At 46.2% G+C, this 27,515-nt stretch overlaps 1 protein-coding gene across 2 annotated transcripts in view; it reads left to right on the forward strand.

The window, feature by feature from the left end:
* Window positions 1-27,515, forward strand: part of CLASP1 (cytoplasmic linker associated protein 1) — a 1,635,412-nt gene that overhangs the window by 1,399,823 nt on the left and 208,074 nt on the right. For both annotated transcript variants that reach the window (XM_086957100.1, XM_086957101.1), the window contains one exon: window positions 25,275-25,521. In XM_086957100.1, coding sequence (XP_086813226.1) covers window positions 25,275-25,521 — 247 coding nt within the window. The remainder of the gene's footprint in view (window positions 1-25,274; window positions 25,522-27,515) is intronic.

A 27,515-nucleotide genomic window follows, 5' to 3' on the forward strand; every position in this document is an offset into this window, starting at 1 on the left:
TTAAAATTATTGATTTTCAATTTCTTCCCCTGAATAAAATCGTAAAAGTGGTTCATGAGTTTTCAAAGACCTATAGGAGTTCTTGAGAGTAAGACAGTATTGTCTGCGTAAAGCAGTATCGGGATTGGTTGCCCCTCGACTTGAGGAGCGTCAGCTTGGACACTCTTCAGGTCGGACTCCATGGAATTTATAAAAAGGGAGAAGAGTAGCGGGGCCAAGACACAAACTTGCCTAATGCCGGATTTAGCCCTGATCTTCTTCGTGCATTCCCCCGCTTGCCCAAAGCGGATCTGAGCTGACAGCTTGCTGTAGAGTCTAGTCAAGAAATAAATTATCGCTGCCGGTGCTCCCATTTCGAGTAAGGTTGACCACAACATAGTATGATCCACCAGATAGAAGGCACTAGAGAGGTCTGCAAAGCAAAGAAATAAAGAGCCCTGTTTAGCTTTGGTGTATTTCCCTATAATCAGATCTAAATTAATACACTGCTCAATAGTGCCGAGGCCCTTCCGGAAACCATATTGGGAGGCCGCAAGGATATTATTGGCTTCAACCCATTCCTCCAAACGTAGCAATAGAACCCTGCTCATGATTTTTAATGAGGAATCCAGAAGGGAGATAGGGCGGTAGTTCTTGGCCTCTCCTCTATCTCTCTTCTTGTAAATTGGCAGGATTATAGATTCACTCCTGGTGGAGGGAGTAGTATCGTTAACGGAGGCATTAAACACCTGGGTCAGGAGAGGGCTCCAAAGTGCCAGGTCAGTTTTGTACAGGTCGACCGGAACTCTGTCCGGTCCAGGAGCCTTCCCCCCCTTGCTGTTACGGATGGCATTATCTACTTCTTGAAGTGTAATCCCCAGGGGTTGATTAAATCTTGTAATATCAGCACAAAAACTATCCTGATCCTCTCTGGCTGGATCAAAGATTTCTGTAAAATATTGGACCCAGCTAGCCTCACTAACCTGGGCAGTTAAAACTGGGAATTCCTCCTTTTTGAGGAAAGGACTGTTGACAGTACTCCAAAATAACTTACTGTCACGCAGCTCTACCGCCTTGGTCAAGTTATCCCAGGCTTACTCCCTAAGCTCCTGTTTTCTACGGGTCAACTGTTGTTTATATGTCGCCCTGAGGAGTGTAACGGCATCCCTATCTCTAGGGTGGCTGGACAGAGCCCTCTTTAGATCTTGTAACAAATTCGTACAGGCTCTGTCAAACCAACCCAAAGCGGCCCTCTTGGATATACCCTTAGTGATAGTGAGGGACTTTTTGATTATATCGCTGAGTTTCTCGAAATCTGCAATAATGCACCAGGGGGCGGCATCATAGTCAAGACAGCGGAGTAACTCTTCGGAGCCTGCTCCCACTATTTTCCGCAACAGTTTATCAGAATTGTCCCCACACCATTTAATCCGAATGCCATTTTGCCTGCAAGGGGTAATCTCATCAACAATCCTACCCTTAAAACTGGACATAGACCCCCAGATGGAAGTTGACATAGTAATGGCATTATGATCGCTAATACCAAAATCAACAATGATAGGGACCGTACAGAGTGGGGCAATGTGTACCGATATCAGCAAGTGGTCAATGCTTAACCCAATTCTGGGTTTTCTTCACCAATGTGCCTTGCTATAATCAGGGCTGTCGGAGTGTTGCCTTTATACTTTTGATAGTTCGAATGCCCACCCCTACACCTCCCTTCCTGTGGCACATTTTTCCTCTTATCAACAATTGTTTTTCTTCATTAGGTTGTATCTCTTTGTTGCTTAGCTTTCATTGCGTGTTTCCATTTTGGAACTGTTCCCCGTGTGGGGATTTAGTCCCTATGAGACTATATGTTTTACTTTTGTCCGATCTTCTGTCAGCTTCTACTCTGTCGGATATGCATTACCATTGGATGATAAAGCTTGATATGTGTATATATCATATTTATGTATATGTCTGTGTATATAGCAGTGCATTATCTTGTGTATATATTTCTTTGTGTGTTATGCTACAGGCTTATGTGTAGCTTCCGTGGATGTGCCCTTCATTCTTATCTTGCAGTCTCATCTTAACTTAGTCACTATTTATGCTCTAGCTTTTCTTTCCACCTCCATGGGTTCTACACATGGAATGATCCCTTCTGTGTCGTTGGGTCTCTGGGGCTTTTTTCTTACCGCAAGCGTTGTGGCTGTCCATGCTTGTTGTTGTCTTGACTTTTTTCAGTGGTTGCATTTATCCATGCTCCTCCACATTGGTTTAATTCTAAGATACCTTTCTCAGTGTTCTCAGGACAGGTTTGCCGCTAATTCATTTGCTATTCTCTCTGGCCTTCCAAACCCCAGCTGCCTATAAGTTCTGTTCTTGGGTCCATTTTGCCCGTGTTTTGTGGAGTACGTGTGACTGGCATACTAGTTTTCTAAGTGAGGGCCATATAGCTTAGTGGTGGCATTGGCTGTTACTTTTGGGCTCCCAAGTCACAGCCAACAATGGGTCAGATCCCACCTTGGGAGTGTTCTAGTATTGTATTTATAATGTATATTGCCTACGGACATATTTCTGTTCCTCCGTCATGGGTAACGATATTGCCATGCTTTTCCCCGTCTTTATGACTTTACTTGCGTGTGGTTTTTACCTCGGTTCTTAGGGTGAAGTGTATGCTCTTGCTCAGATAATTCCTAAGAGCGTCCGGTCTCTTCTGTCTTATTATAACCGGCTAGTTCTGTTCAGGGATTTTTTAGTACGATCCATTTGCAGACCCTCCTCCGGGTAAGGTATTGCTTGGGTACCTATTCTAAGGTAAGAAATCTGCTGCTAGACCTCTCTATCAGATGAACAAATGACTTGCCTTTGGTAACACCTTATCTGGTAGAGACATAGCCTAGCCGTAGATTTCTTACAGACCCATCCATCCTCCCCTTTCTGCGAACTGTTTCTATCTACCTAAAAGATCCCTTTCTTGGTATTCGCATACTGAGCATTTTGACTTCAGAATTGTTGATTCAAAGAGATATTTTCTTTTATGGCACACTGTTTCCACAGCCAATTTCTATGATGACATCGCATTTTTATCACTGTAAATATTAAACTGAGGTCAGCATGTCGGGAGGGACTTATAGGGACTCGGGTGGCATAGCATGCATGGATGACGTTGACACGGAGTTGCACAACACCCATTACCGCCGTGCAGGGGTACTGCTGGGGAAAAGGTAAGGGGTCTGCGGCTAGACTCTGTCTCTACCAGATAAAGTGTTACTGAATGTTAGTAACTTGTTCATCTGGTTTCCTGAGCTCCTTAGCATGACCGTTGGTTCTTCATTCAGACTGCCCCTTTGGTATGATCTTCTGTCACAGCAGAAGGACAGGGTCCTGCAGCCGAAAATACGCATGCCCGCCTTCATGTTTTGAGAATTAGCAGCAACAGTTGACTGCTGTCGACCTTCCTGCTGAAGTCTGGGATGTTACTTTGGCAGCCAGGTGTCCCTCCACCAAGACGGTTTACGCCGCCCGTTGGGACAAGTTTGTGGCAGGGTGTGCATCCAAGGATATTGATTCTCTTTCTGTGTCCTCATCCCAGGTTTTATTGTTTGTTTTAGGTTCTCTGCACTGCACTATTGAATGTTATTTGTCTGACATGTCAGCCTTCTTGCATTTGCTTGGCCATCCTTCCTTGTTCAGGTCACCTGTGACTAGATTCTTGTTCGGTCTCCAACACACATTTCCTCACAGGCCACTCTTCATGCTCCAAAGGGATCTTAGTGTGGTTTTGAGTTTCCTTATGTACTCTCCTTTCGAGCCGCTGCACAACTGCCCACTTTGCCTACTTACCATCAAGACTTCTTGTCTAGTTCCCATTCAGTCATTTTAAGAGTCAGCGAACTGCAGGCACTATTTGTGCACTCTCCTTATACCACCTTTAACCCAGACTAGCTAGTGCGCAGGACCCATGCTTCCTTTTTAGGTCTCGTAGAGAGACCTATTACAGTCAAACCACAAAGCTGACTTCACGATGAGGATTTTCAACAGTTCACGTGAATCACGTGACCACAAGCTCCTCGTGCACAAGCTCGCATTCGATCATCAAAGGCAGCCCAGTCTCCCTCACACAAGCTTCTCCCAGCAGGCCGTCCACCCCCCTTCCTCTCCATATGGTCGCTCGAGTTGCAGGCAGCCCACCCCCTCCCTCTCCAATGCCTGCCTTCCGTGACTCGCATTCCATCATCAAAGGCAGCGAGAGCTTCAAAGGCATCAGATTCCCCGCCCACTGCTTCACACTTCACGGCCGCCAGGGAATCTGATCCAATATATAAAGGAGACACTGCTGCGCTGGCCGCCTGCCAGGGCTTAATTGAATGTGTACATGCTGCAAAGTGGAGAAGCCAGCATGATGCTCTGGAATTTGAACACTATTCAGAAATTCTCATGATCTAGTAGCTGAAATAACACTTGGAATCTCACACGCCACCGCGTCATCGTGTTACACATGGCACCGAAATGCGATTCCAAGAAACAGATGCAGAGTTTTAGAGCCCTTCTTTTCACAGACATGGGCTACTGCCTGCCTGCGACGGTTTGTTCGCCCCTGCAGGATTTAAGCGTGCATAAGCGCGTTGGCTGAATTACTCAAACTGCGAGAACAGGCCTGCAGGCTCGGCGCTGCTCGCCAACTTACGAGCAACACTCGTTTTAAACCAGTTTGGTGCCTATTTGCAATGTGCTGTGCAAAACTGTTGTTTTACTTCAATTAAGGACGTAATAATAACACGTGCAGCAAGCTTAAATTTTGTCAGGATCCCCCGGAACACTTAAGACTCTCTTTAAAAAAAAAATCTACAAACATTGTAAACACGTTTGTTTTGCTTCCTTTTCTATTTTAAACGCCTTACTTTATCACAAATGTGATCTCGGCCTCCGGCGCTCCTACCAACATAAATTAACAAGTTGTTGTCACAAGGCTTCACAGGAACCAGACCACCGACGCCATATGAACAGCAGGCAGCCACAACACATCTCCCCCACTACTCTTTTCCTCCAGGCTGTGATTTGTTCCTCATACGCTTCTTTCCAATATCTCATTTGTTTCCACACATTTTAAAGCACTTTCTATAACATCCTTCTGTCTCCTGTACCTTTCTCTTCCTTCAAACCCCTATTTCCCCTTAAACTCTCGAATAAAAAAAAACTAAACTCTATCCAGTTCTCCATTCTAGTTCCTTTGTTCTTATTCCCGCCACCCCCTCATGTTACAGCTGCTTTTAATACAACAAAAGCCTCCACCAAAGCCATAATTATCGCCTGCAGGGAACTTCTGGATTAGAGTACAAACAGGGCTGTAATGTTATCGCCTGCAAGGAGGGACGGTGTTGTCAAAATTCTTGTTGGGATACGCGCAGTCGCTTTCACCAAAGGCACAGTATATGTAACGTAGCAGTGGACTGTACAAGAAGTGACTGCAGTGTGTACTCCTCCGGCTATAGGGTAATAACGTTTTTTCAATTTAGCTACAACCACAGTTATAAACACCAGAGTGCTCATCTTCAAACTCAACTGCATTTAAAGGAATAAAATGCAATGGGACACTTGCGCTTACATCCTTCTCTGCCCACTGCCTCGGCACACATACAGAAAATGTCATTAAACAAGTCACAAGGCTCATTCCCGCCACCCTTTTACATTCAACTGCTTTCAATCTAAAAGAAATCTTCTAACAGGTTGGCCATTGTGCAGAATAGCATTAGGTGCCACGGTCCGCATACAGCGCCTTTACTCCACTACTATTCGTTTTGTTGTGATGAAAGTGCTGTGGAAATAGTGTGTTTTCAGTTATGTGGTGTGCGAACAGACGTGTGCATTTACGCACACTAACGTGCATCTGAGGTGGGGCTGAGATTAGTGCTGCGCAAGCAGTGCATAGTCTCTTGCACAGGAGCGCCTACGGTTACGTGATGCTACTGCCCCGCAGGCGAGCGGGCAAAAAACGAATGTGCATATAGCCCTCGGTATCCCTCGAAGCACAGTAGTATGCGCTGTATAACAGAATGCTATAGCGCCTAGAGCCACCGGCAGCCGTCTCTTGGTGCTGGGTTGGACACTGCAGTTGTGTTTTGGTACAGTTGGAGCCATACACAGATATGGTACAAGTTGGTGCATCTGGCGCCCATTTAGCGCACAGAGTCAACGACAGCCGCCTCTTGGCACTGAATCAGTGTATTTGGTACCTATGTAGTGCCCGGTGCTGCCGACATGCGCCTCTAAGCGCTGGCGCCATGAAGATATGGAACTGCTAAGGTATGTTTGGTGCTTGTATAGCGCCCGTGCCACCCCCAGCCGCCTCTTGGCACTGAATGAGTGTATTTGATACCTATATAGCGCCCAGTGCTCCCGACATGCGCCTCTAGGTGCTGGCCCCGTGAAGATGTGGAACAGATGCGGTATGTTTGGTGCTTGTGACTACCACAAGCTCTACAGATACACAGAACAGACACGGCTTACACAGCTGCAGTACAAGTGTATTACCCAAGTAGGGCAAGCCACCTCTTTCTCTTTCTCAACTTGCTCACACGCTCCAAACCGCCTCACTACTTAACCACACAAAAGTATCAAATACTTAGCAACAACATTCTGCCTCCACTATCTCCATGCAAAAGCTTTCATTGTAACAGCAGCCAGGGAGCCATTAATTTGCATTATCTTTATTAACACCATCACTGCTAATGATATTTTCCTCCTGTGCTGGAATTTTCAAAAGTCCATTGATCATGACGAGCTGGGCTCGTCATCAGCCTGGTAGGAGGCTACTTCATGACGAGCCCAGCTCGTCATGAGCCTGGAAGGGGTTAAAGTAAAAAACGGTTGTGTGTAGGAGCTTGAAACAATACAAATGTTTAGTAAGTCTCCTGCCACCTAAACATATGCACATGCTCTACCTTTGCTTCCACTGTTTGCTTACTCCCTTTTTATGTTTCATAAATTCCTCGTACTTTATTATGTACAGCATGGTATTAACTTTCCTTTTTTTCGCTTTTCTTGCCATAACACACAACAATCCGTATTTTGTTCCCTTTGTCCTGCACTCTGTTCTGCCACTTAACCTTATATTTTTGCCTCCCGATGCCTCTTCCCGTAGCCCACACTCTGTCCTGCCACCAATCCTTATATTATCCCCTAGCCCTGCCTTTCACTCTCTCCTGCCACTTAATCATATGCACACGCTTTAACTTTCTTTGCGCCAAGTTTCTCCTTTCCTCTTTATCTTTATTAAATCCCTTGTGTTTTATTATCTGCCACATAGTATTAACTTTGCTTTTGTTGCCCTACCTCACAACACTCACGTATTCTGTTGCCTCTTCCTCACACTCTCTCCTAACAATTGTCCTCATAATTGTAACTCACCGTTCCTCTCATTCTGCCCACGCACTCCTTCCTAACAATTTTCCTCAAAATTCCACTTCATCATGCATCTGCCATGCACTCTGTCCTAATACTTATCCTCATTTTCTTAAATAACCGTGCTTTTCTGTCTGCTCCCCCACTCTGTCCTGCCACTTATTCTCATATACTTAACTCGCCCTGCTTGTCCCTCTGTCCCACGCTCTTTCCTTCTACTTACACATTGCTCTCTACCTTTACAAAACATAGCATAGCATAACAAAACAAAGCATATGATAGCAAAACTAAACATAGCATAGCATAGCATAACAAAACAAAGCATAGGATCGCAAAACAAAACATAGCATAGCATAACAAAACATAGCATAACATAACATAACATAGCATAACAAAACACAACAAAACAGCATAGCTTAACAAAACAAAACATATCATGGCTGAACAAAACATAACAAAACATAATAGCATAGCAAAACACAGCATAGCATACCAACACAACAAAACATAGCATAGCATAACATAGCATAGCAGAGCAAAACCTAGCATAGCATAACAAAGCATAGCATAACAAAACATAGCATAGCATAGCAAAACATAGCATAGCATAGCATACCATAACAAAACATAGCATTACAAAACAGCATAGCATAACAAAACATAGCATAACATAACATAGCATAACATAGCATAGCATAGCAAAACATAGCATAACAAAACATAGCATAGCATAACAAAACAGCATAGCATAGCATAGCATAACAAAACATAGGATATCAAAACAAAACATAGCATAGCACACAGCATCATTCAGTGGCACCACAACATCACTGAGCTCCACCACAGCATCAATCTGTGCAACCATTCAACAACAACTGGTTCAAATATGTTATCTCAATGTTTCAAGCTTTATTACAAATGTAACAAAAAGATGTTAATGTTTGACATATGTTCTTGGATTTTCGTCACAATAAAATACACTGAACATAATCTTCACAAATGTTATTTACAAAAGTTTAAGCTATTGCCATTATAAACTACAGTAACTTTTATTTAAGTATTAATTATTAAAAAAATTAACAAGCATTAGAAATGCAATAGGTCTCGCAGCATTAGAGTTAGTGCTTTTAGAATTGTTAATGGGTTTTTTTGTAAATCTTTAGCATGAGGTTGAGGGTGAGTGAGGGTGAGTGAGGGTGAGGGTGAGGGTGAGTGAGGGTGAGTGAGGGTGAGGGTGAGTGAGGGTGGGTGAGTGTGAGTGTGAGTGGGGGTGAGTGGGGGTGAGTGTGGGTGAGTGTGGGTGAGGGTGAGGGATTGAGGGTGAGGGGTTGAGGGTGAGTGAGGGTGAGGGGTTGAGGGTGAGTGAGGGAGGGTGAGGGGTTGAGGGGTTGAGGGTGAGTGGGGGTGAGTGAGGGTGAAGGTGAGTGAGGGTGAGTGGGGGTGAGTGAGGGTGAAGGTGAGTGAGGGTGAGTGAGGGTGAGTGTGGGTGAGTGTGGGTGAGTGAGGGTGAGTGAGGGTGAGTGTGGGTGAGTGTGGGTGAGTGTGGGTGAGTGTGGGTGAGTGTGGGTGAGTGAGGGTGAGTGAGGGTGAGGGATTGAGGGTGAGGGGTTGAGGGTGAGGGGTTGAGGGTGGGTGAGGGGTTGAGGGTAACGGCACGTGGTCTGACATGTCAGGGGAGTAATCAACTTAGAAGCAGAGTTCAAATAGAACCAATGTCACAAAACTAACGGAATACCTATTTTTACTACGTGTTAGAAATGCCGCATGTCCCTTAGCGAAATGCCACACTGGCCGTGACCCGTATGACTGGCACCTGTCCAGCCTGAACCCATGGAACAGGGGTAGCAGCAGCCAAAAGTGTGCGCCGTCTGTCAAAAGAGTACATGCATATGACAGCCAAAGCCTCCCTCACAGCCGAATATCGCTTTAGAATTCTGTGGGCTGGATCAGGATTGGCTGAGGTGTCAACAATACTCAAATCACAGGCCGTCTTACACATTGGTGGTACCGCCTATTCCTAGACTCCGCCACGCACTTGTAAAGCCTTTCAATCGGTTGATATTCGACCCGGAAGTTCTAAAATTATACATCCGTTAAAACTAAAACAGATCAACACACGACGGAATTGTTAAGCTGAAATCACAGGCGGTCGTGTAAGTTGAGGAGAGGTGGTGGCCCCCTAAGTAAATGCGCAGAAATACAGAGTAAATATACGTGTCTGCCCATGCTAGGTGGGTGGTTGAGTGCTCAATTAGGATGGGTAATGAAAACCCCAGTCGAAGAACATTTGCAGATCAGTGTGACTGAATGTTCTTAGACTGAATGAAATAAGAAGCGAGGAAGGGCAAGATTCAAATGCAGTGACCACTTCGGATGATTCTCATAATTTTAATAAATGACTGTTATATTACAATTTTATTGTCCGCTGACGGTAGTATTGTTATAGTAGCCCGATTGATACAGACACTGGGATCCATTCAGAAGATTTTTTGGGGGGTGGCGTGGGTTGAGGTGCTGTAGTATTGACGTTAATTGGCAGAAATGTGTACGGCGGTCAGCATTAAAAAGAACTGATTCCGCATGGATGATATCTGTCGATTTAAAATTAATGTGCTAGTTTGCCGGCATACAGTTAAAATGGTATTAATTTGGTCTCGTTTGAACTCTCAGCTGAATAGGAGTCGGCGGTGGCGTGCGTTTCAGTTTATTTTACATTATATTGGTAAACATGTGAATGTCGGGGTAAAATATTGTTTACACCTTCTCTCAGGATGTTTCACTTAGTACTGCCTAAACGCACTAATTTGCTTTGAGTTGATTAGCTGTCCGATTGCATGTTTACATTGGTTTTGCGTATTTGCGCAAACACTGTACTAGCTTTAAAACTACTTATTGGTTTTAAGATATACTGTAGACGTAATTATGTATTGTAGGGTACAATGATTGATTGCACGTTTTCTCAGGATATATTATTCTACGGGCAGGGCAGGGGAGGGGGCGGAGAGGGGAGAGGTGCGACACGGCAGGCAGGGGAGGAGAGTAGGAGGAGGAGGGGGGAGGAGAGTAGGGGAGGCACGGCCTAGCGGCAGGCAGGCAGGGGAGGAGAGGAGGAGGGGGGAGGAGAGTAGGGGAGGCACGGCCTAGCGGCCGTGCAATCAAGTAGTGAGGGGGCGGAGCTGGGGGAGGCTGTGAGAGAGAGTAGGCAAGGCAGGCGGCTGGGGGCATGTGCACGCGCATTTAAGCTCAATGCGCATGCGCATTGAGCTTAAATTTCTCATGCACTGCAAGGAATCGCCACGATTCCTTGCAGTGTGGATAAAGAGCGGATAAGTGCCAATACTCTCGCCTTGCTCGATGCGCATGCGCATCGACAGGCGAGACCTAAAAACCATTGTTATTTGTAATATCAATACATGTAAGTCACGTAAACACATATTGCATTACAAATGCTATAGGTGTCACATTTGCAAAAGTTATAACTATTGGCATGGTAAATGACAAAGCTATTAATTTCGCTATTTTCAAAAACAAAACCTAAATAAAAAACTTGTCATTTACAAGACCAATAGCTCAAACTTTCCTAATGCGAGACCTATTGCATTGCAAATGCTTGTTCCTTAAGGTTGTGATGCCTCTTCATATAGGTCAGACCACCCCCTTGCCTACCCTCTTTAAGCAGCCACACTGCTCTAAAGAAGAGGAGAGACTCCATAGTCTAGACAAAACAAGATTTTGGTTTTTCAACCCAAATCACGTTCCCGAAGGATGATCAGTTCTTTGTAGGGGATGTTGAGGCTAAGAAAGAGGGAAGGCTTTGCAAAAAAGGACCATGTCACCATGGCTAGTTCTCTACATAAAGATCTTATACCCTTTGGCCAAAATGCAAACCCCTAAGGCTTATTCTACCAATGCAAAGACTGCGTCCACTGCCTTAGCTTGCAGAGTCCCTGTCCTGGATATCTGTCAGGTAGAATGAAAAATTTCCTAGCTAACGTAATGGAAAGTTTCAATTCTATTAAGGACTCTGGGGCGAGGATTACGCTATTCTTTCTTCACTTTATTGAATAGCAGCCATTCAAAGTTAAACAAACCGCAGATCAATACCGGCCTCTTTCATCACCCGACGGGCAATCGTGGGGGATGAGATCCCCTTGTGAGGTTTCTTGAGAGCGATAAGCAACTGCCGCTCAACTGGGGGACGGAACTCCTCCGACATTTCCTCATAAGCCTTAAGGCAGGCAACAACGCACAGTTTAGGGTAGTCTGGGAAGGCCGGATACGATATAGAGGTTGCCCCACACTTCGTCCGCCTCTGGACCGTGAACATAACCCCAGAAGGAGAAAAAAACCTGCCCGACACATCCAGGGCTCGAACATCTGAAACGCGTCGGCAGGATATGAGGCAGAGGAGCATAGCCACTTTGGCAGATAAGTCCTTCCTGGACAGGAACCTGTTGGGCTGCCAGGACAAAAACAAATTGAGAACCTGATTAACGTCCCACAATTGCGAGGCTCAGGAGGCAACGAGAGACAGATGCCTCGGAGGAGGCGACAAACCTAGGGGTGCTCACCCACCGGGGAGCCAACCACCATGGAATGGCCAGCAGAAACGGCGGATCGGAAGGTATTAATGGTTCTGTAAGCCAAACCTTCCTACACCAAGGCAGCCAAGAAATTCAGTATAGCCCTCACATCCGCTGCCACGGGATCAAAACCCCGTCGCATACACCGGTGAACCCATCATCTCCATGTGGAGCTGTACTGCTTGATTGTACCGTCGGCCCAGGACTTGGACATGAACTTTTCAGCCGTTCCCTAAAGGCCTGGGACCGCCCAACGTCCCCTGTAACCTGCCACACCATCAGCGCCAGGGAGCCTTGAGCGATGAGTGGGTGGGGAACCCCTTCGGGACTGAGCAGAAGAGTCCGAAATCGGGGAGTGGGATTGGAGAATCCCAAGAAAGTTCCAGAAGAACCGTAAACCAGACTTGAGATCTCCAAATTGGCGATATCAGCACCACCTCCGCTCTTTGGCGACGAACCTGGGCCGAGACCTTGGTTAACATGGCGAACGGGGGAAAGGCATACCCTATCCCTGCTGTACAATCCTGCATGAACACATCCGTGGCAGTCGCCAGAGGATCCCGTCTCCAGCTGAAGAACCGGGGAATCTGGAAGTCCAAGTGGGAAGCAAAAAGGTCCACCGAGACTCTCCGAATGAAGTTTCCACAGGCTCACGTCATGAAAATGGCACGAGTGGAAATACGCCACCTGGTTGTCCTGGCCCTGAAGATACTCCGCGGTCACCAAGACCTGATGGTCCAGGCAGTACTGCCAGAAGTCCGCTGCCAGATCCAACAGTGCTTACGACCGTGTGCCCCCAAGATGGTTGATGTACCAGACGGCCGAAATATTGTCCATCTTGAGGAGAACACAGGATCTGACCAAATCCCTGGTCCAGCACTTGATCGCGAAAGAGCCCGCGTGGAGCTCCAAACAATTGATGTGCAGTTGCTGCTCCTGTTGAGACTACACACCTCCAGCAGTGAACTCTCAACACCGCACCCCCAGCCGGATCTGCTGGCGTCGGATTCAATAACAAGATTGGGCACGGAACCACAGATCGCCCATCCATTCCAGGCTTCCATATTGGTGAACCACCACTGGAGCCCCTGTGGCTTCGGCAGAGAGGGTTACCTTCTGAGAGTAGGATAGACCCTTGCGCAGATGGCGGGCCTTGAGGCGCTGGAGGGCCCTGTAATTTAGAGGGCCCCGAAAGATCGCCTAGATGGAGGCCGAGAGAAGCCCCACAGACTTTGCCTCGTTGACCACGAAGTCCGGGCTTTGAAGGAGGTTGACTGCCGTCTGAAGCTGCCGCGATAAGGCTCGGGGACACTGAGCCATCAACAGGATGTCATCCAGGTACACAATCAAACGCATACCGGACACTCGCAGACTTTCAAACACGGGCCGAAGGACCTTGGTGAAACACCAAGGTGCGGAAGACAGGCCGAAAGGGAGAGTGGTAAACGTGTACACCTTGTCCCGCCAGGGGAACTGTAGGAAACCCCTGTGAGGAGGAAAAATGGGGATCATAAGGCTGGCATCCTTCAAATCTGGGTGCGCCATCCAGTGGTTGGGTCTGAGAAGGTCGCGCAGAAGAAGGATCCCCTCCATCTTGAAGTGGCGGCATACGAGCCACCCATTGAATTCTCTCAGATTTATGACCGGACGTTGAGTTCCATCCGCTTTGTCCACTAAAAAGAGGTTGCTGAGAAAACCTCTGGGATGCGGGAGGGACTCCACGATCGCCCCTTTGTCTAGTAGAGATGCAACCTCTTGGTCGACCAGCACGGTGTCTGAGGCCGAGAAGAATAGAGCGTCCCTTGTGACAGAAGTCCATCCTGGAAAAAATGCGCCAGACGGCCCCCCACTTTTAGATGGGAAGAAGGGAGAACACTCACCGGAATTGTTGGAGGCTCCATCGCCTCGGTGTTTTCCTCGATGTCCCCTGGTCAGGTAAAAGTTTCCGAATCTGGCCTGGTCCTGATAGTGTCCGTTGCCAGAGTCTTGCCCCCTGCCCTGATTAGGAGGGCCGGACGAGCGGCCCCTGCCTCCTCCGGGCCCCCCCGGAAAACCCGAGGGCGGAAGACCTTGCGGAGGGAAGATTGGGCCCTATCTAGGGACGTACATGTATTGACAAATCTGCCCAACTCTTTTTTTAAAGAGCTTTCCGAAGAGACCCCCTTGGGCAACGTAGCCAGCCTCCGAGTCCGCCAAATTCCCCAGCTTGGGGTCAACCTTAATAAATAAGCTCCTGCGCTTTTCTGTAGAAAACACACAGTTGGCGTTCCCTAGGAAGACCACCACGCATTGGGCCCAGGCTGACAGATTCTCAGAAGATATAAGGGACCCGGTCTGTTTGGCCTACTCCGCCATGTCCAATATCTTCGTAGCGGGGCCTAGGACATCGAGGAGCTTGTCCTGGCAAGCACGCCAGGGTCTGTCAATCCCCCTCTTGGGGTCCTTAACACATTTTTGGAGAAAGGTGGCCATGCGTGGATCTATCTCCGGGGTAGTCGCCATTTTCTCCTCCAACGAAGGCCGGGGACACTCTGCCCTTAGACAGTTCCTGGCTGTCGCCTTAAACGGCCGGCGGATCCTGCTGGCCACATACTGGCACACTTTCTCGGAAGGAGCCCAGTCAGATGACCGGGGATGACGAATATCGTGGGGGTCAAGCATGTCGGAGCAGAGATTCTGCGAGTTCGAAGCGGGGTCCGGATGGCCCGGGCGCAAGGGGCGGTAGTTACCCGCCTCATTGTACGCATCGTCTGTCGCGTTATCCTCTGTGGCCGCCTTGCTTGCTAAGAACGCCTGCTCAAGGCGGCTGATAGCGTCCAAGTCCACCCCAGAATCTCTGGGGCGCTTAGCAGGTGGGGGCTGTGAAGACAGGAGCTGTCACTCTGCGGGGGATCCGCCGTGGCTGGTCGAAGGAGCGACAAGGGCTTGGGACGCCCTGGCTAACTTCTCACAAGCTTTCTCAATGCGGCGAGACAGGCGGTCCTCTAAAGGTTCCATGGCCTGCTCCACCGCCTTATGAATGGAATAGTCCACAGCATCGTAAAAGTCCTCATTCTACTGGAGGGAAGTGAGGGGATCCTCCTCCCACTGACCATCCTGGTAGGGCTCATCCTGATACTCGTCCATGAGCAAGGAAGATGAAGCGCCAGACTGGTAAGTGGGCAATTGACCGAGGGCGTAACCTCAGATAAAGGGAGGCTGGTTGTCAGCCTGAATGCAAAGTGGGCAATGCTGCTCGCATTGGTACTGGGCAGAAATCCTGGGACTGTCAGCCCTGGTGCAGTGAATATAGGGGCAGCCTGCCAAGAAAAAGTGTCCCACTACAGACTCCCTCGGGAGCGTGACAAGGGCCTACTAAATACGGACCCCCGGAGGGCGGGAACCACCGCTATTCAAATATGTTTATGTTTATTAAAACTTTTGTAGCGCGCTCTGTTACCACGGGGTATCCTGGCGCGGTGAGTGAATTTTGAGACCAGAAGTACTGAACGGCAGATACAGACTTGCTAAATGCACAGGCGAGCGTTCGCGGGGAGTAAATAATTACAGCGCTGCTGAAAAGCAGTGAAACAGACCACAGAAGGGTGTACTGGCAGGCAAGGGTTCCGATCGGCACGCGTCCCCATTGCAGCAATGCGCGGAATGTCGGCGAAGTGTGCCAAGCGAGAGGACGTACACCGGCGCCCTCTGGCGACGGGAGGAGGCGCCGCGAGCCCACACCACAAGAACAGCCGTTAGGGAGAGTTAAGACTCCCACGGCCGAGCACGAACCGAGTAGCTGTAAACCCGCTCACAAATTAAGAGTACAATGGATTAGCCATACAGCAAGCGCCTGAAGCGCTGAGGGAGAAAATGCGCGGCCCGCCTAAGCGCTAACAAATAATGAAGATCACAGCATAAAACACAAGTGTAGTGAACACTGGGAACCATGAATAAACATAGAAATTAATGGAACTATAATACTAAGGCATAATACCACAGTGTAACAATCAAATATTAAGGCATAATACCACATAGAACAATCTAGCAAGCCATAGAGAAAAGGAGGAACTTATCTGGCTGCAAGTAGCGAAGAAAGAGAGACTGGAGAAGGACAGAGGACTACATACTCCTAGGAGCCCTGTGATTGGTGCATTGGAAGAGGACTATCTATCCATGGACACTCTATTGTTTTTGTGTAATGTTATTCCCTATGGTTCATGGGAATAGTGGTTTGTTTAGCTTTGAATGGCTGCTAGTCAATAAAGTGAAGAAAGACTAGCATAATCCTTGCCTCCGGTCCTGACTTAGAATTGTGGAAATCCTTGTACATATTCACCAAACATAACTGTTTCTATGGCCAGATCAGTCATCATGGGTACTTTACCTGTTCGGTCCTGCAGGACTTCTTGGTTTGATCCGTAGTCTTCGTCAGATTAGCAAATTACTTACCTTTGGTAGCGCCTTGTCTGGTAGAGACTCAGTCTAGCCACAGATTCCTTATCGACCCTCCATCCTCCCCGCTTTGCAGACTGAATTCATAGAATCAACCTTTTTAAGGATTTAGTAATGCACACAAGTGTGTCTGCATTCTTTGTGTCACTGCGCTTCGGGCGTGGAGAGGCTCAAAAATAAAACTGACGTCAGTGTGCAGAAGCGGTGACTATCTATGCACCACACACATCACTTTCAACGTGACCGTCATAGATGCGGAGCCGAAAAATACCCCTTACCGGAATTATTCGAAAATGTCCAATCCAGCCTGACGCATGGGGAATATTTTAAGGTAAGGAATCTGCAGTTATAAAGTCTCTACCAGAAAATGCATTACGGAGGACAAGTAACTTTTTTAACAGGGTGGATGAGCTCTGCCACCGAAGCCAAAATGAATGGCGGTTACGCCCGAAGGTGATGCAGGGCATTTTCCAGCAATTGGAGGAAACCTGGCATGATCTTTTTCCCCACAGCTGAGAACTTGAAATGTCAACACTTTTGTATGTTGGAGTTCCCAAAAAGGCTCTCCTTCACACTCCACTTGCAATGGAGCATGGGATTCTTGTATGCCTTTCTGCTGCTCCCTCTCCTGACCCGATTCTGATGCTGGATCCAAGTCATCCTAGTAATTCTGGATTGGGCATAGAGAGTATGGTACTCAGAACGTATGGGTCTAGGTACCATATGGGCCAGAGCCTTTGTCTGCCAATCAAGCTGCCGCTTTGGAAGGATCTCCTGTAACAGCAGCAGGGCAACACCCGGGCCTAAGCAATTTGCACATCCATGCGTGGAGATTGATCGGTGCAGATGATCTCCTTCAACCTTCCTCCTGAGGTCATTGATGTGATACTGGCAGCCACACATTTGTCCAAGAAGTCAGTGTATGTTGGGAAGTGTGTGTCTTGGTGTGGCACCCACCAAACTGATCCGTTGCAGGCCAAACTGTTGGATATATTGCTTTTTTTGTCTTTGGTCGAGAAAGGAATTGCTATGGCACTATTAAAGGTTATTTGTTGTCCCTTTTAGATTTTTCAGATCATCCGTCTTTGTTCAAGTCACCAGCACTGATGCATGTTCTGAAAGGCATGCAGCATGTTTCTGCCAAAGCCCTTTCTATTGCCATAGTGGGACTTGAATTTAGTCCTCACTTTCCTCATGTGTACCCCTTTGGAGCCAGTGCACAGTTGTCCATTGCACCTCCTCAAATGAAAAACGCATTTGCTGGTTGCAATAACATCGGCGCGCCTCATTATATCCCTTTTTACCCCCGACAAACTGCTGTTACTGGCTCGGCCAGCGTTCCAACCATAAGTGATGACGCCTTTTCGCATTGGTTAAATCCTCACTCTTCTGGTCTTCTTTGCGTTGGCTCATCCATGAAAGAGGATGAGAGTCTCCACCACTCAGGCTTCAAACGAATGCTGAGCTTTTACATTAATTGTACTGAGAAATATCGGGTGGATGATCAACTCTTTGTGGAGTTCTCTAGTACAGAAAAGGCCAAGGTGGAGCAAAAATAGACCATGTCGTGATGGATAGTACTCTGGTTTAAAATCTTATATAAAGTAGCTAAGAAGCAGCCTCCTGGAGGCCTAAAGGTTCATTCCACCAGAGCTAAGGCTGCTACCACTGCATTTGCATGCAGAGTTCCTGTCCTGGATATCTGTCTGGCTGCTATATGGGCATCTGTGCACTCATTTACGATGCACTGCTGCCTTGAAAGACAGGACATAGCCTGTTCAGGCCTGCACGTCTTTTTGATGTGAGTCATTCCACAGACCCACAACCTTGCAAAGTACTGCTTTAGTCTCTATTCACAAGGTGAGTTGAGGAATCTGCAATTAGAAGTATTACCAGAAAAACAAGCTATTTGCCTTTAGTAACATTCTTTCTGGTGAATACTCCATCGAACCATATATTCCTCACCACCCTCCCACTATCCCCGTTCTGTGAAATGGTCTTCTTTTCTATCTAAAACAGGCCAAGTTCTGCACACTGGTTGTTCCAATCTATTGTTGGTATTCGTGCCTGAGAGCACGTACAAGTGTATGAAATAAACTAATGTCCATGCGCCTGGGTGGAACTTAAATGCAGCTTTGTTTGGCCCTTTCAGATTAAAATGATGTTGGTGCAGAGCCACATGGTGGCACCCAGGAGTACTCCTGTTTTCCGATCCCATCTGTTGGCTTGGGAAACTCACAAGCTAAGCACTCTGCGGTTAAATTGTAGTGTAGTTCCTATTTTCCCTATAGGCCCTGCGCATTGGAATAACATAAACAGTAGTATAGACGTAGAAGTGCGGTCTTCCAGGTCTCTACTGACTATGCTAAACTTAATTGGGTTTGTTACCAACTAGCTCAGAGGTCACTGGAAACTTTCTTGACTGAATAGGAAGTGATCAGCTTCCCTGGTACAGACAAGAAGGAATTCAGTTTTCCAACAACCACATAAACATGACAACTTTGCTCCTTAGAATAAGAGTCAATCTCTAGAGTCGTGTGAAACAATAGACAGTTATTTTACTCAATCAGTTGTGCAGATTACTTTCACCAAGATGCAGAGAATAGAGAGATGGGCATTTTCAATAAAGGTATTATTTATTGAACAGTCTTTCTTCTCATGCAAGAGAAATGAATTGCCACAATTGCAAGACTAGTTATTATAAAAAGTGCGTACAGTAAAATGAGGATTGCGAAATAATACTGTAAAAGCATTGATATGGTTTCTTAGCCATACAATGGTTAAAATGAATAAAATATATACATTCATATATACATTTGACTAACGTACTCAACTGGTGCTTCTAACTACGCCTACCCCAGTGTACCTGACCTAAGCCTAATACTTGGGAGGGAGTAAGTAAGTCGCTTTTTTAGTTAAGTTGGTTTTGCCAAGGTTTGCTTCAAGAATTCTCTCTAAGGGTTTAGTCAACACCATACCTCTGGAATAGAATGTTGGAGGTCTTGTATCTCCTTCCAGGACTCGATATCCCAGTCACTCGCAAGAGTAGGCTGGAAACGCCGGAGCTGGATTTTCTCGGCAGGAGAAAAGACAGCGTCTCTCTCAGCGCGTCGAGGAGGAGGAGGGGCAGCGTCCGTGGGCAGCTTGCATCTGCTGGGCTCTGTAAGGGACAGCTGTTCTGCTCCTGTATTCACCACACCATCGCTATCATCGATGTCGTTGAGGCAGCGTTTGCTTAAGGCAACGTTGGTAATATTTATACCTGAAAGGTGCCTTGTTTGACGTAAGTTTTTGGACATAAGACGTCAATAAAGATGTCACTAGGAAGTGATCGTCTCTCAGTGCTCATTAGAGTTCTATTACTAATCAAAACATAGCAAGCGGGGCTTTCCCAGGTTGCTGAGTTTTATCTAGTTGAAGAACTCGGAGTGTAATCTAGGAATCTTAGATAGTGGCTTCTGCTGTGTCATCTGCTCTAATGAGCTGCAGAGAAAGAGATTCTGAAATGTGGCTCTGATCGTGTTAGGCCAGAGACGAGTTTCTGAAATATCGCTCTTAATCGTTTATTGCATTATAGGGGTATAAATGGATTATAGCCGTATAGGGGCATAAGGTCACAGTATTGATCGGGGCCCAAAATTAGAATGCGACAAAATAAAGCATGCACCAGTAAAAGCCTTAGATTTATAAGGAAAGTAACTTCAGTGATTGTACTCCTGTTGCCTGGCATATTGCTGCCAGCTGAGAGAGAGGTGTAGCTCATGCAGTAAAGGAGTGTGTCACTGCTGAGTGAGAAGCCCTAATTATCAGAGGCTGCAACTGCCAGAGAACACCTTCATGAGATCAGCCCGGAATCTGCGACTGCCATAGGCGGTCAAGAGGACTGCCGCTGCAGACACCTGGTGTTGATATAGAGATTCATCTTGCTGATTTCCTCAGAGACCATCATCCCAAGAGAGGCTGTTTGACGAGCCTACTCTTGAGAATAGACACTGTTGTAAGGGCATGAGCCAAAGCACTCCCACCACGCTGCCGGAAGTGCTACAGAAGCCAGCAGGAGAAATTGCTGGTAAAGTCTGCCCACTCAAGAAGTCTTTTTGCCAAAAAGGGGTAGAGAGATATTTAACTGAAGTCCTGCAGATCATGTGGGAGAAAATGAAGCTATCTGCACTGCTGCCTAATCTTAGCCTAAAACCAGTTGTGTATTGGGATTACACATACACAGTATTGACTATAGCAGGAGGACAGAGGGAATGGAGGGAAGACAACAGGAAGTAGGAGGTGTAGCACCTCACTGTCTGTCACGATGTATTTTCCATCCCTGTATGTCTCACATTAATTGTGATATTTAGTTCTGCTATGTGATCAACGTACATAAGGAAATAAACCATTAAAGCGTCCAAACATGCTAGTAGGTCCCAGCTTTCAATGGCGTTACCACACCTTTTGACTTTGCCAATGCCGTTTGCTAATGCTGATCCTCTTCAGCAACAAGGGAAAAAAGCTTATTTGCTGATGAGGAACAGAGTTCACAAAAAACGAAAAAACGCACGATGATGAATACATTGGCATCTTTCATCTTGCTTTCGAACATAAGCTTCATCAAGCGACAGTAGCTCCACCGCTATGATTTATACATGTGCATAAATCATGATGTGACAGAGCCATTTGCTTTTTATTTCCATTTATCATTCCAAGATGGCAAACTGAGCAGCTACCAGGCCCTCCCAAAAAATTGAGTAAAAACATTTAAATGCAACTAGGGAGAGGGAGAGCAATAGCATGCATAGTGGGCGATAAGAAAGTAAATCCTGAAGGGATTGTTTTTGGCTGTGTGTGGGAACCATCCTAATAAGAAATGCTCTGGGGTTTGTGGGAGCTCTTTGTCAATGAGATCGCCAAGTATCTGTCTTATCTCCGCCCAAAAAATGTGCATTGTGGGACAGCTCCAGAACATGTGAATGATATGTGCTTCCCTCTCTCCACATCTTGGGCATGCCGCGGTCTCTGTCCCGAAGTATCTCCTAATGTGGGATGGGGTGAGGTACGCTATATGAAGTATATAAAAATGTATTAATTTAAATTGCTAATTTCTAGATGCCTTTGGGGTTTGCTCTAGAATCCTGTCCCAATCCTTCTCTGGGATCTGCTTCCCCAGGTCTTCCTCTCACTGTAACCGCAATATCCAGTGGCTTCTGCATATTCTGCCTCATCGCCTTGTAGGTGCATGAGACAGTTTTGATCCTTCCCGCTGATAACGTGACGTAACTCCATCCTGCCAGTGCCTGGGGTTCTGTGCCACCCACGCCCCAGTGTTTTCTATTCCTTCTATTAAGGGCCCCATGTTTCAGGAACTAACCGCCTGGCCACTCATATGCCACTTGCAGTTCCTCGAAGGGTAGTAGTGGAGAGTCTTGGTATGGGTCCCCCATTACTTTCAGACCTGCCTCTTCCCAGTCTTCTAGCCCTACCCAGTGCTCTCCCTGGGGCAGGCACCGAATCATCGTTTTGGGCAAGTCCGGGGAGTAAGGGATCTTTGTGCCCACCCGCCTCAGGTATCTAGGCCAGCAGCGCACCACTACCCTGGTTTCCGCTGTGTCTCCCGACGGGTTCCTTCGTACCCGCAGCACAATCTTTGCAAGGCTTGCGGCGTCTGGCGCGGCCGGGTACTGCTCCCTATCCGGATTTCGCTCCGCCGCTAGCCACTAAATCAGCTAGTACAGCTGGCCAGAATACAAGTCAACCTATTACAAAGCTGGCAAAGAAGCTATGTTCCAGGAGAGATCGAAAGACAAAAAGAAAGAAACAATAAAAAGCCAAACAAATGCCAAGCAGTGGGCTGACCCAAAGCGTGCTATGTGTATTGCTGTTGTCCACAATAGGGTTTCAACAAAAGCGAACTAAAAGCTTCCCAGGACAGAGATCTAAAAAGTAACTTGATGTAATAATTTTACTCTCATCACACATGACATGAATTTAGGGTCTTATTTAGGGTTTGGCCGATGTGATTCCCTGTCAAAATGTAAATTATATGAAGTCCCCATAATATAATTGCCATAGGCTATACTGCACTTGTAAAACCACAAACAAGACACCAGCTGGTGATAGGATATCCCATCCGACAAATTTTAAGGAAGTCTTTTAGTTTCCTGAGTTGAAACTGTAAACATGTAAATAGCAGTGGATTCCTGTGTGCAGAAAATACAGCCTTAGAGGATTTTATATCAATTGAGAAATAACGAACCAAAAAGTATATGTGGACTGTAGGAAGCTGGCTTTTTAAGGTAGTATACCAAAACAAGTTATACTATGTAGAAAGTCCAGACAACCCTTATTAGATAAAAAAAATCCAAATGCTCTTTGTGGTAGTGTGGGCGAGCAGTTTAGGCTTATCAGAGGGTAGTGTTAATGCATGTGTTGAACCATAGAGTCAATAAATGAAGCACACACACAAGAAAAAACTTGCGACCAATTTTAGAAAAATAACACGTCTATATGTACTTAACACCAAGAACTTCGTAATTGGGTCAGTACTTTTCAGTTTTATCAGTTTTTGCATGCTGTTAAAAATGTTCACTCATGCATTTTTACGTGGTATGCTTTCCTATGGAGAAAGACACATTTACTGCATGCAGGTATTGGCAAACAAATCTCTGGGGTCCTCTTTAGGACTTAAGGTGCTAGTAGACCAAGGTCCAAACCACCACCAGCAGTCCAAGTTTACCTGCCCTGGATTGTCCAGGTGCAGAGGTGCAGGACTAGTTTGTAGCCTTTTGCGCTACACTGGAGGAAAAGAGGGGGGATGACCTAGAAACAGGCTGCAGAGGGGGACTTGGGCACAAGTCCGGGAGCTCCCAACGGGGGGGCCCGGTTCATGGAGGTCTTGGGAACAGGGGAGCACGCCGGTTGTCCTGAACTCTGGCCGGGAGATCTGGTGTAGGGGATTTTGATTGGCTGGTGCCCGTGTGTCAAAGGCACCCACAGTTCTCGGTTAGGCCTGTAAAAGGGGACAAAACAGGACAGCTGGGGCTTTCTCAGTGCTGGCCTCTGCAATGCTGACGTCCCTAGTCGGCTGCTTGGTCTTTTCTGCACTGAAGTCTGGATTGAACTCAAAAAAACTTAGGTTGCTGCAAGGAGTCCTGTACCCCAGGTGTTGGTGCAGGGTGGCTCTGGCTGGTCCTGCCGTTGTCTCACTTGATGGACAGACTAATCTGACCTCTTGGAGCGCTGTGATACCACCTGGGGTGCTGCTGCGTCAGTGGACCCGGTGGTCACCAGAATGGTGAACCGGACGTTGAGGTTGGTGCCTGCAGGTTGCAAGGAAGTGGCTCCTCCACTTCGAAGGACATGCTCACGGCTTGGCGAAGTGCTAGAGGCTCTCTGAGGCTTTTGGAAGATGCACAACTGCTGGCCGAGTTGGATTGTCTCGATTGTCGGGACAGGAGTAGGCAGGAGGGGTTTGGCGCCAAAATCCACCAGTAGTCTGCAGTTCTTGCTTCAGCTCTTCATGGTCCTACTTTTCTTGTCAGGGAGCCACCTAAATGCTCAATTTCGGGGCATTTAGGAGAGTGAAGGGTAGTAGCCAATGGGGACCCTTGGGGTCACAACACCCCTTATATGGTGACTTGCTGTGGAGTGTGAGCGTAATCCTGTCCCAGAATTCCTATTTCCACCAAAATCAAAATGGTGGAATCCTTTTTTTCGTCTGGTACATCAGGCAGCCCTCCTTAGGGGTGTGACAGGACTGGCAGTGCACCACGCCTACTTGCATATCTAATTTCCCACTTGTCCTATTGCCAGATGGGCCTCAGGGCAGGGTGTGGCATCTCCCAGGTCTGGGGGAAGCCAGGGTCGCATATCAAATGCGGCCGCCCTTGGTATACAGAATTACTAGTCATCCTGCTGGAGGAGGTGTAAAAATCTTCTGCCAGAGCAGGCATTGTTCCTGACCTCTGAAAGTGCAGGCCTTACCTCCAGGGGGTCAGAAACATGTATATTGAGACAGGCTGGACGATACCAGTCAGCCTCTTCTAAGGTGCCCTCTGGGTGCAGATATTAATAAATCCACTACTGGCATCAGTATGGATTTATTAAGACAAGGTGTTTGATACCAAACTCCATAGGTTTCAGTGAAGCCATCATGTAGCTGGGGAACTCTTATTGACCAGTGCCTAGTACATATACTTAAGGTGGCTTCCCTGTTCACTTGTGCTATTTAGCAATCGAACTAGACAGCTAAGGGGCATATCTGCTCATGCAAATATGTCCTCACATGTACTATAATGATCCCTGCCGTAGGGGCTGTAAGGCCTGCTGTAGTAGAGACTTCATATATTGCATGCAGTGTTTGGGGGGCATGGCACACAGGGTGTTTGCCATGTTGTGTTTTCACCTTTGACTGCAACATTTCACACGGACTGCACTGGCAGTCAGCATGAGTTTGGTGGCGTATCCCTTAGGGTAGCAGAATACAAGCTGCAATCCTTAGGAGCCCTCTTCAGTACCAACACCCTATTTACCAGGGGTTAGTTTACTAGCGACTTAAAGGAGTGCTAAGGTCCTTGCCAATTGAGGAACAATTGAACAGTTACCTTGTTTTAAGTAAAGAACACTGGCACTGGTGGCCTGGTTAGCAGGAATCCAGTACACTTCAGTCAAAATTGCATCAAATACCAGGCAAAAAGTTGGAGTGATCATGTCAAAAAGAAGGGGCACTTTGCTGCATGGACTAAAACCGTTGTGACAGTAACAATTGTAAGCCATATACATTAAACCAAATTGATTTGATTAAAAAAATAAGCTTTTCTTGCGTTTAATGTCCCAAACTTTGATTTAAGAGCTCAAAAAAGTAAAAAACCCATGCTTATGATTTATTTTTGTTTCTTGTAGGTTTCTCGAGACGGTGGAATTGCGGCACCAGCAATGGATCACCGTATTGGTGGTGATGTTGTTGAAGGAGGACGGACAGCACTAGATAACAAAACTTCATTGCTTAACACGCAGCCTCAACGTGTGTTCACAGGCCCTCGGGGAAGAGAATATAATCCCTACCCTTATACGGACACAATAAACTCCTACGACAAGACAGCTCTGAAAGAAGCAGTGTTTGATGATGACATAGACCAGCTTCGCGATGGTTTGTTAATTGATATGTTCTTGTTCATTAAGGAGACTAATGTATGCTCTTCAAAACGAACTAACGCTATGGTTGGAAAGAAATGACCATACTAAAGTTAGAGTCTGTAGTTCATAGAGCTAAGTATATGTCTACATAATTTGACACAAATTAATGTTTTTATTAAGAACCACTCTCCCTCCTTACCTAAGAAGCAAGAGCCATTCATTTTAAAGAGCAATTTCACAATTCCCTCCACCAGCAATTGAAAACACTGGGGTCTTCAACATTCATAGTCTGGTGGCAGCGATCACATTTTAAATAGTGATGTAGAGTGGGGGAGTCATATTCAGGATTCATTGCAATAAAGTAAAGGCTTAGAAGTAGACATAACATAGGTCACAAATTCTAGTTAAAAGTCTAGTTCAATGTCACAGTACATGTTGAAACTAACCGCTTAATACAGACTTCCTCATCTCTTCATCCTCTACTAACATCCAAGGCCGGTCTTTGCTCTCATCTCCCACACTCACGTAGATAATGCCTAATTTCTAGGCTTTGTCCTTAATGAATAATTGCATCTTGCCCTACATGGTAAAAAGTTAGTTGTAAATGCTTAATACCATCTTATGCTTCTGAAGAGTGTTAGTAACATCCATTTTGAATCTGACTGCTGAGGCCTTTTTTCGGTCGATACAATGGGAGCTCCATTCTCACACGTATTCCTGAGTTCTACTTAGATCCCCTCAAGTGTGTGGTCTCCAACATGCACCAGTGGACCTTATGTCACAGTTGTATGTAAAAGCTCTAAATATGTTCCAGCATTCACACTGTGTCATCCAAAATCCACAGTTTTGAGACTGCGACTCATCTGGTTGCACTAGGTCGGGAGAGAAAGAAGGTTAAAACACTCTGGTCATTACCATTTGCTTCTCTTGGCTGCCAGAAGACAATTCAAAATAGGTTGTATTACTTAGCTAACATGCAGCACTGTAAAATGTAGGTCTCCATCTTATCTTTACAGTCTAATTTCAGGAGGAATGGGAGGTCTGTGGATGAATGACATGCTCAGACTGGATGTCTTGAAAGCTAGGTACCTGCCATCTGTAATACGTTCCTGTTGATGCATGTCTACTTCCATTCCTTCCTCCATTCAGAAAGGAATTGAAAACTGACTTTGTTCCAACTCACTTTGCTGTTGGTGCATGGAAGAGTATTTGAGGACTATGGGTATGCAAATGTGAGTCTAATATTGTAGCCGATTTCTCTTTAAAAACTCCACAAGCATCCAAAACTATGTCAACATTTTTTTTTACTTCACTGTTAAGAGAGAAATCTGGTCACTCTTTCAGAATCACCGTGACTTCGAAATCCACATGATGCCTGAGAATTGGAATTTAAAATTCAAAACTACCCAGAGAAGCCCATATGGCTGCTGTGGAAAGCAAATTGTTGCAATACTTATAGCCTGGGAAGCATAGTATGGAAGCAGAGTATGATATAAATGGTTAATCTTTTTTATGGGCTGTAAGAGATCCTCTTAAAATGCTTTTTGTATCGTCAACACTGTTGGGTGCACTAAGTGTAGTTAAAGTTGCATAGCTGCCACTTGGAATTCAGGTCAAGCTTTTTATGAATAGGATCGCCTGAAATCAGGTGACAAGATGAATAGTTGATCAGGGTTTACTTGTGTCTTGTTTGTAAGAAAGGATTCCTACTCGACACCAGGCACCATACAAAATGGGAGTACTGGGCAACCCACAAAAACGATTGAGATTGGCGTTCAAGAGACAGTTCTTTTACAGTAGTTGTTTTTAAAAAATACTCTGCTTACAGATGCACTTTGTGACTCCTCATTTACCAGGTATCATTTGTAATAATTGAGTGAACACCACATTTATATATTAGCTGCGGAACTCTGCACATGAAATAGTTTTTGTTTTTTTAGACTAAGTATGTAATCCTCTCTGAAATTGAGGAAAAAGTAGGCATTAATCATGTTTGGAGCCCCTCCA

This window comes from Lissotriton vulgaris, chromosome 2_1 (genome assembly GCF_964263255.1).
Source record: "Lissotriton vulgaris chromosome 2_1, aLisVul1.2, whole genome shotgun sequence".
In the NCBI taxonomy this organism is placed as follows: Eukaryota; Metazoa; Chordata; class Amphibia; order Caudata; family Salamandridae; genus Lissotriton; species Lissotriton vulgaris.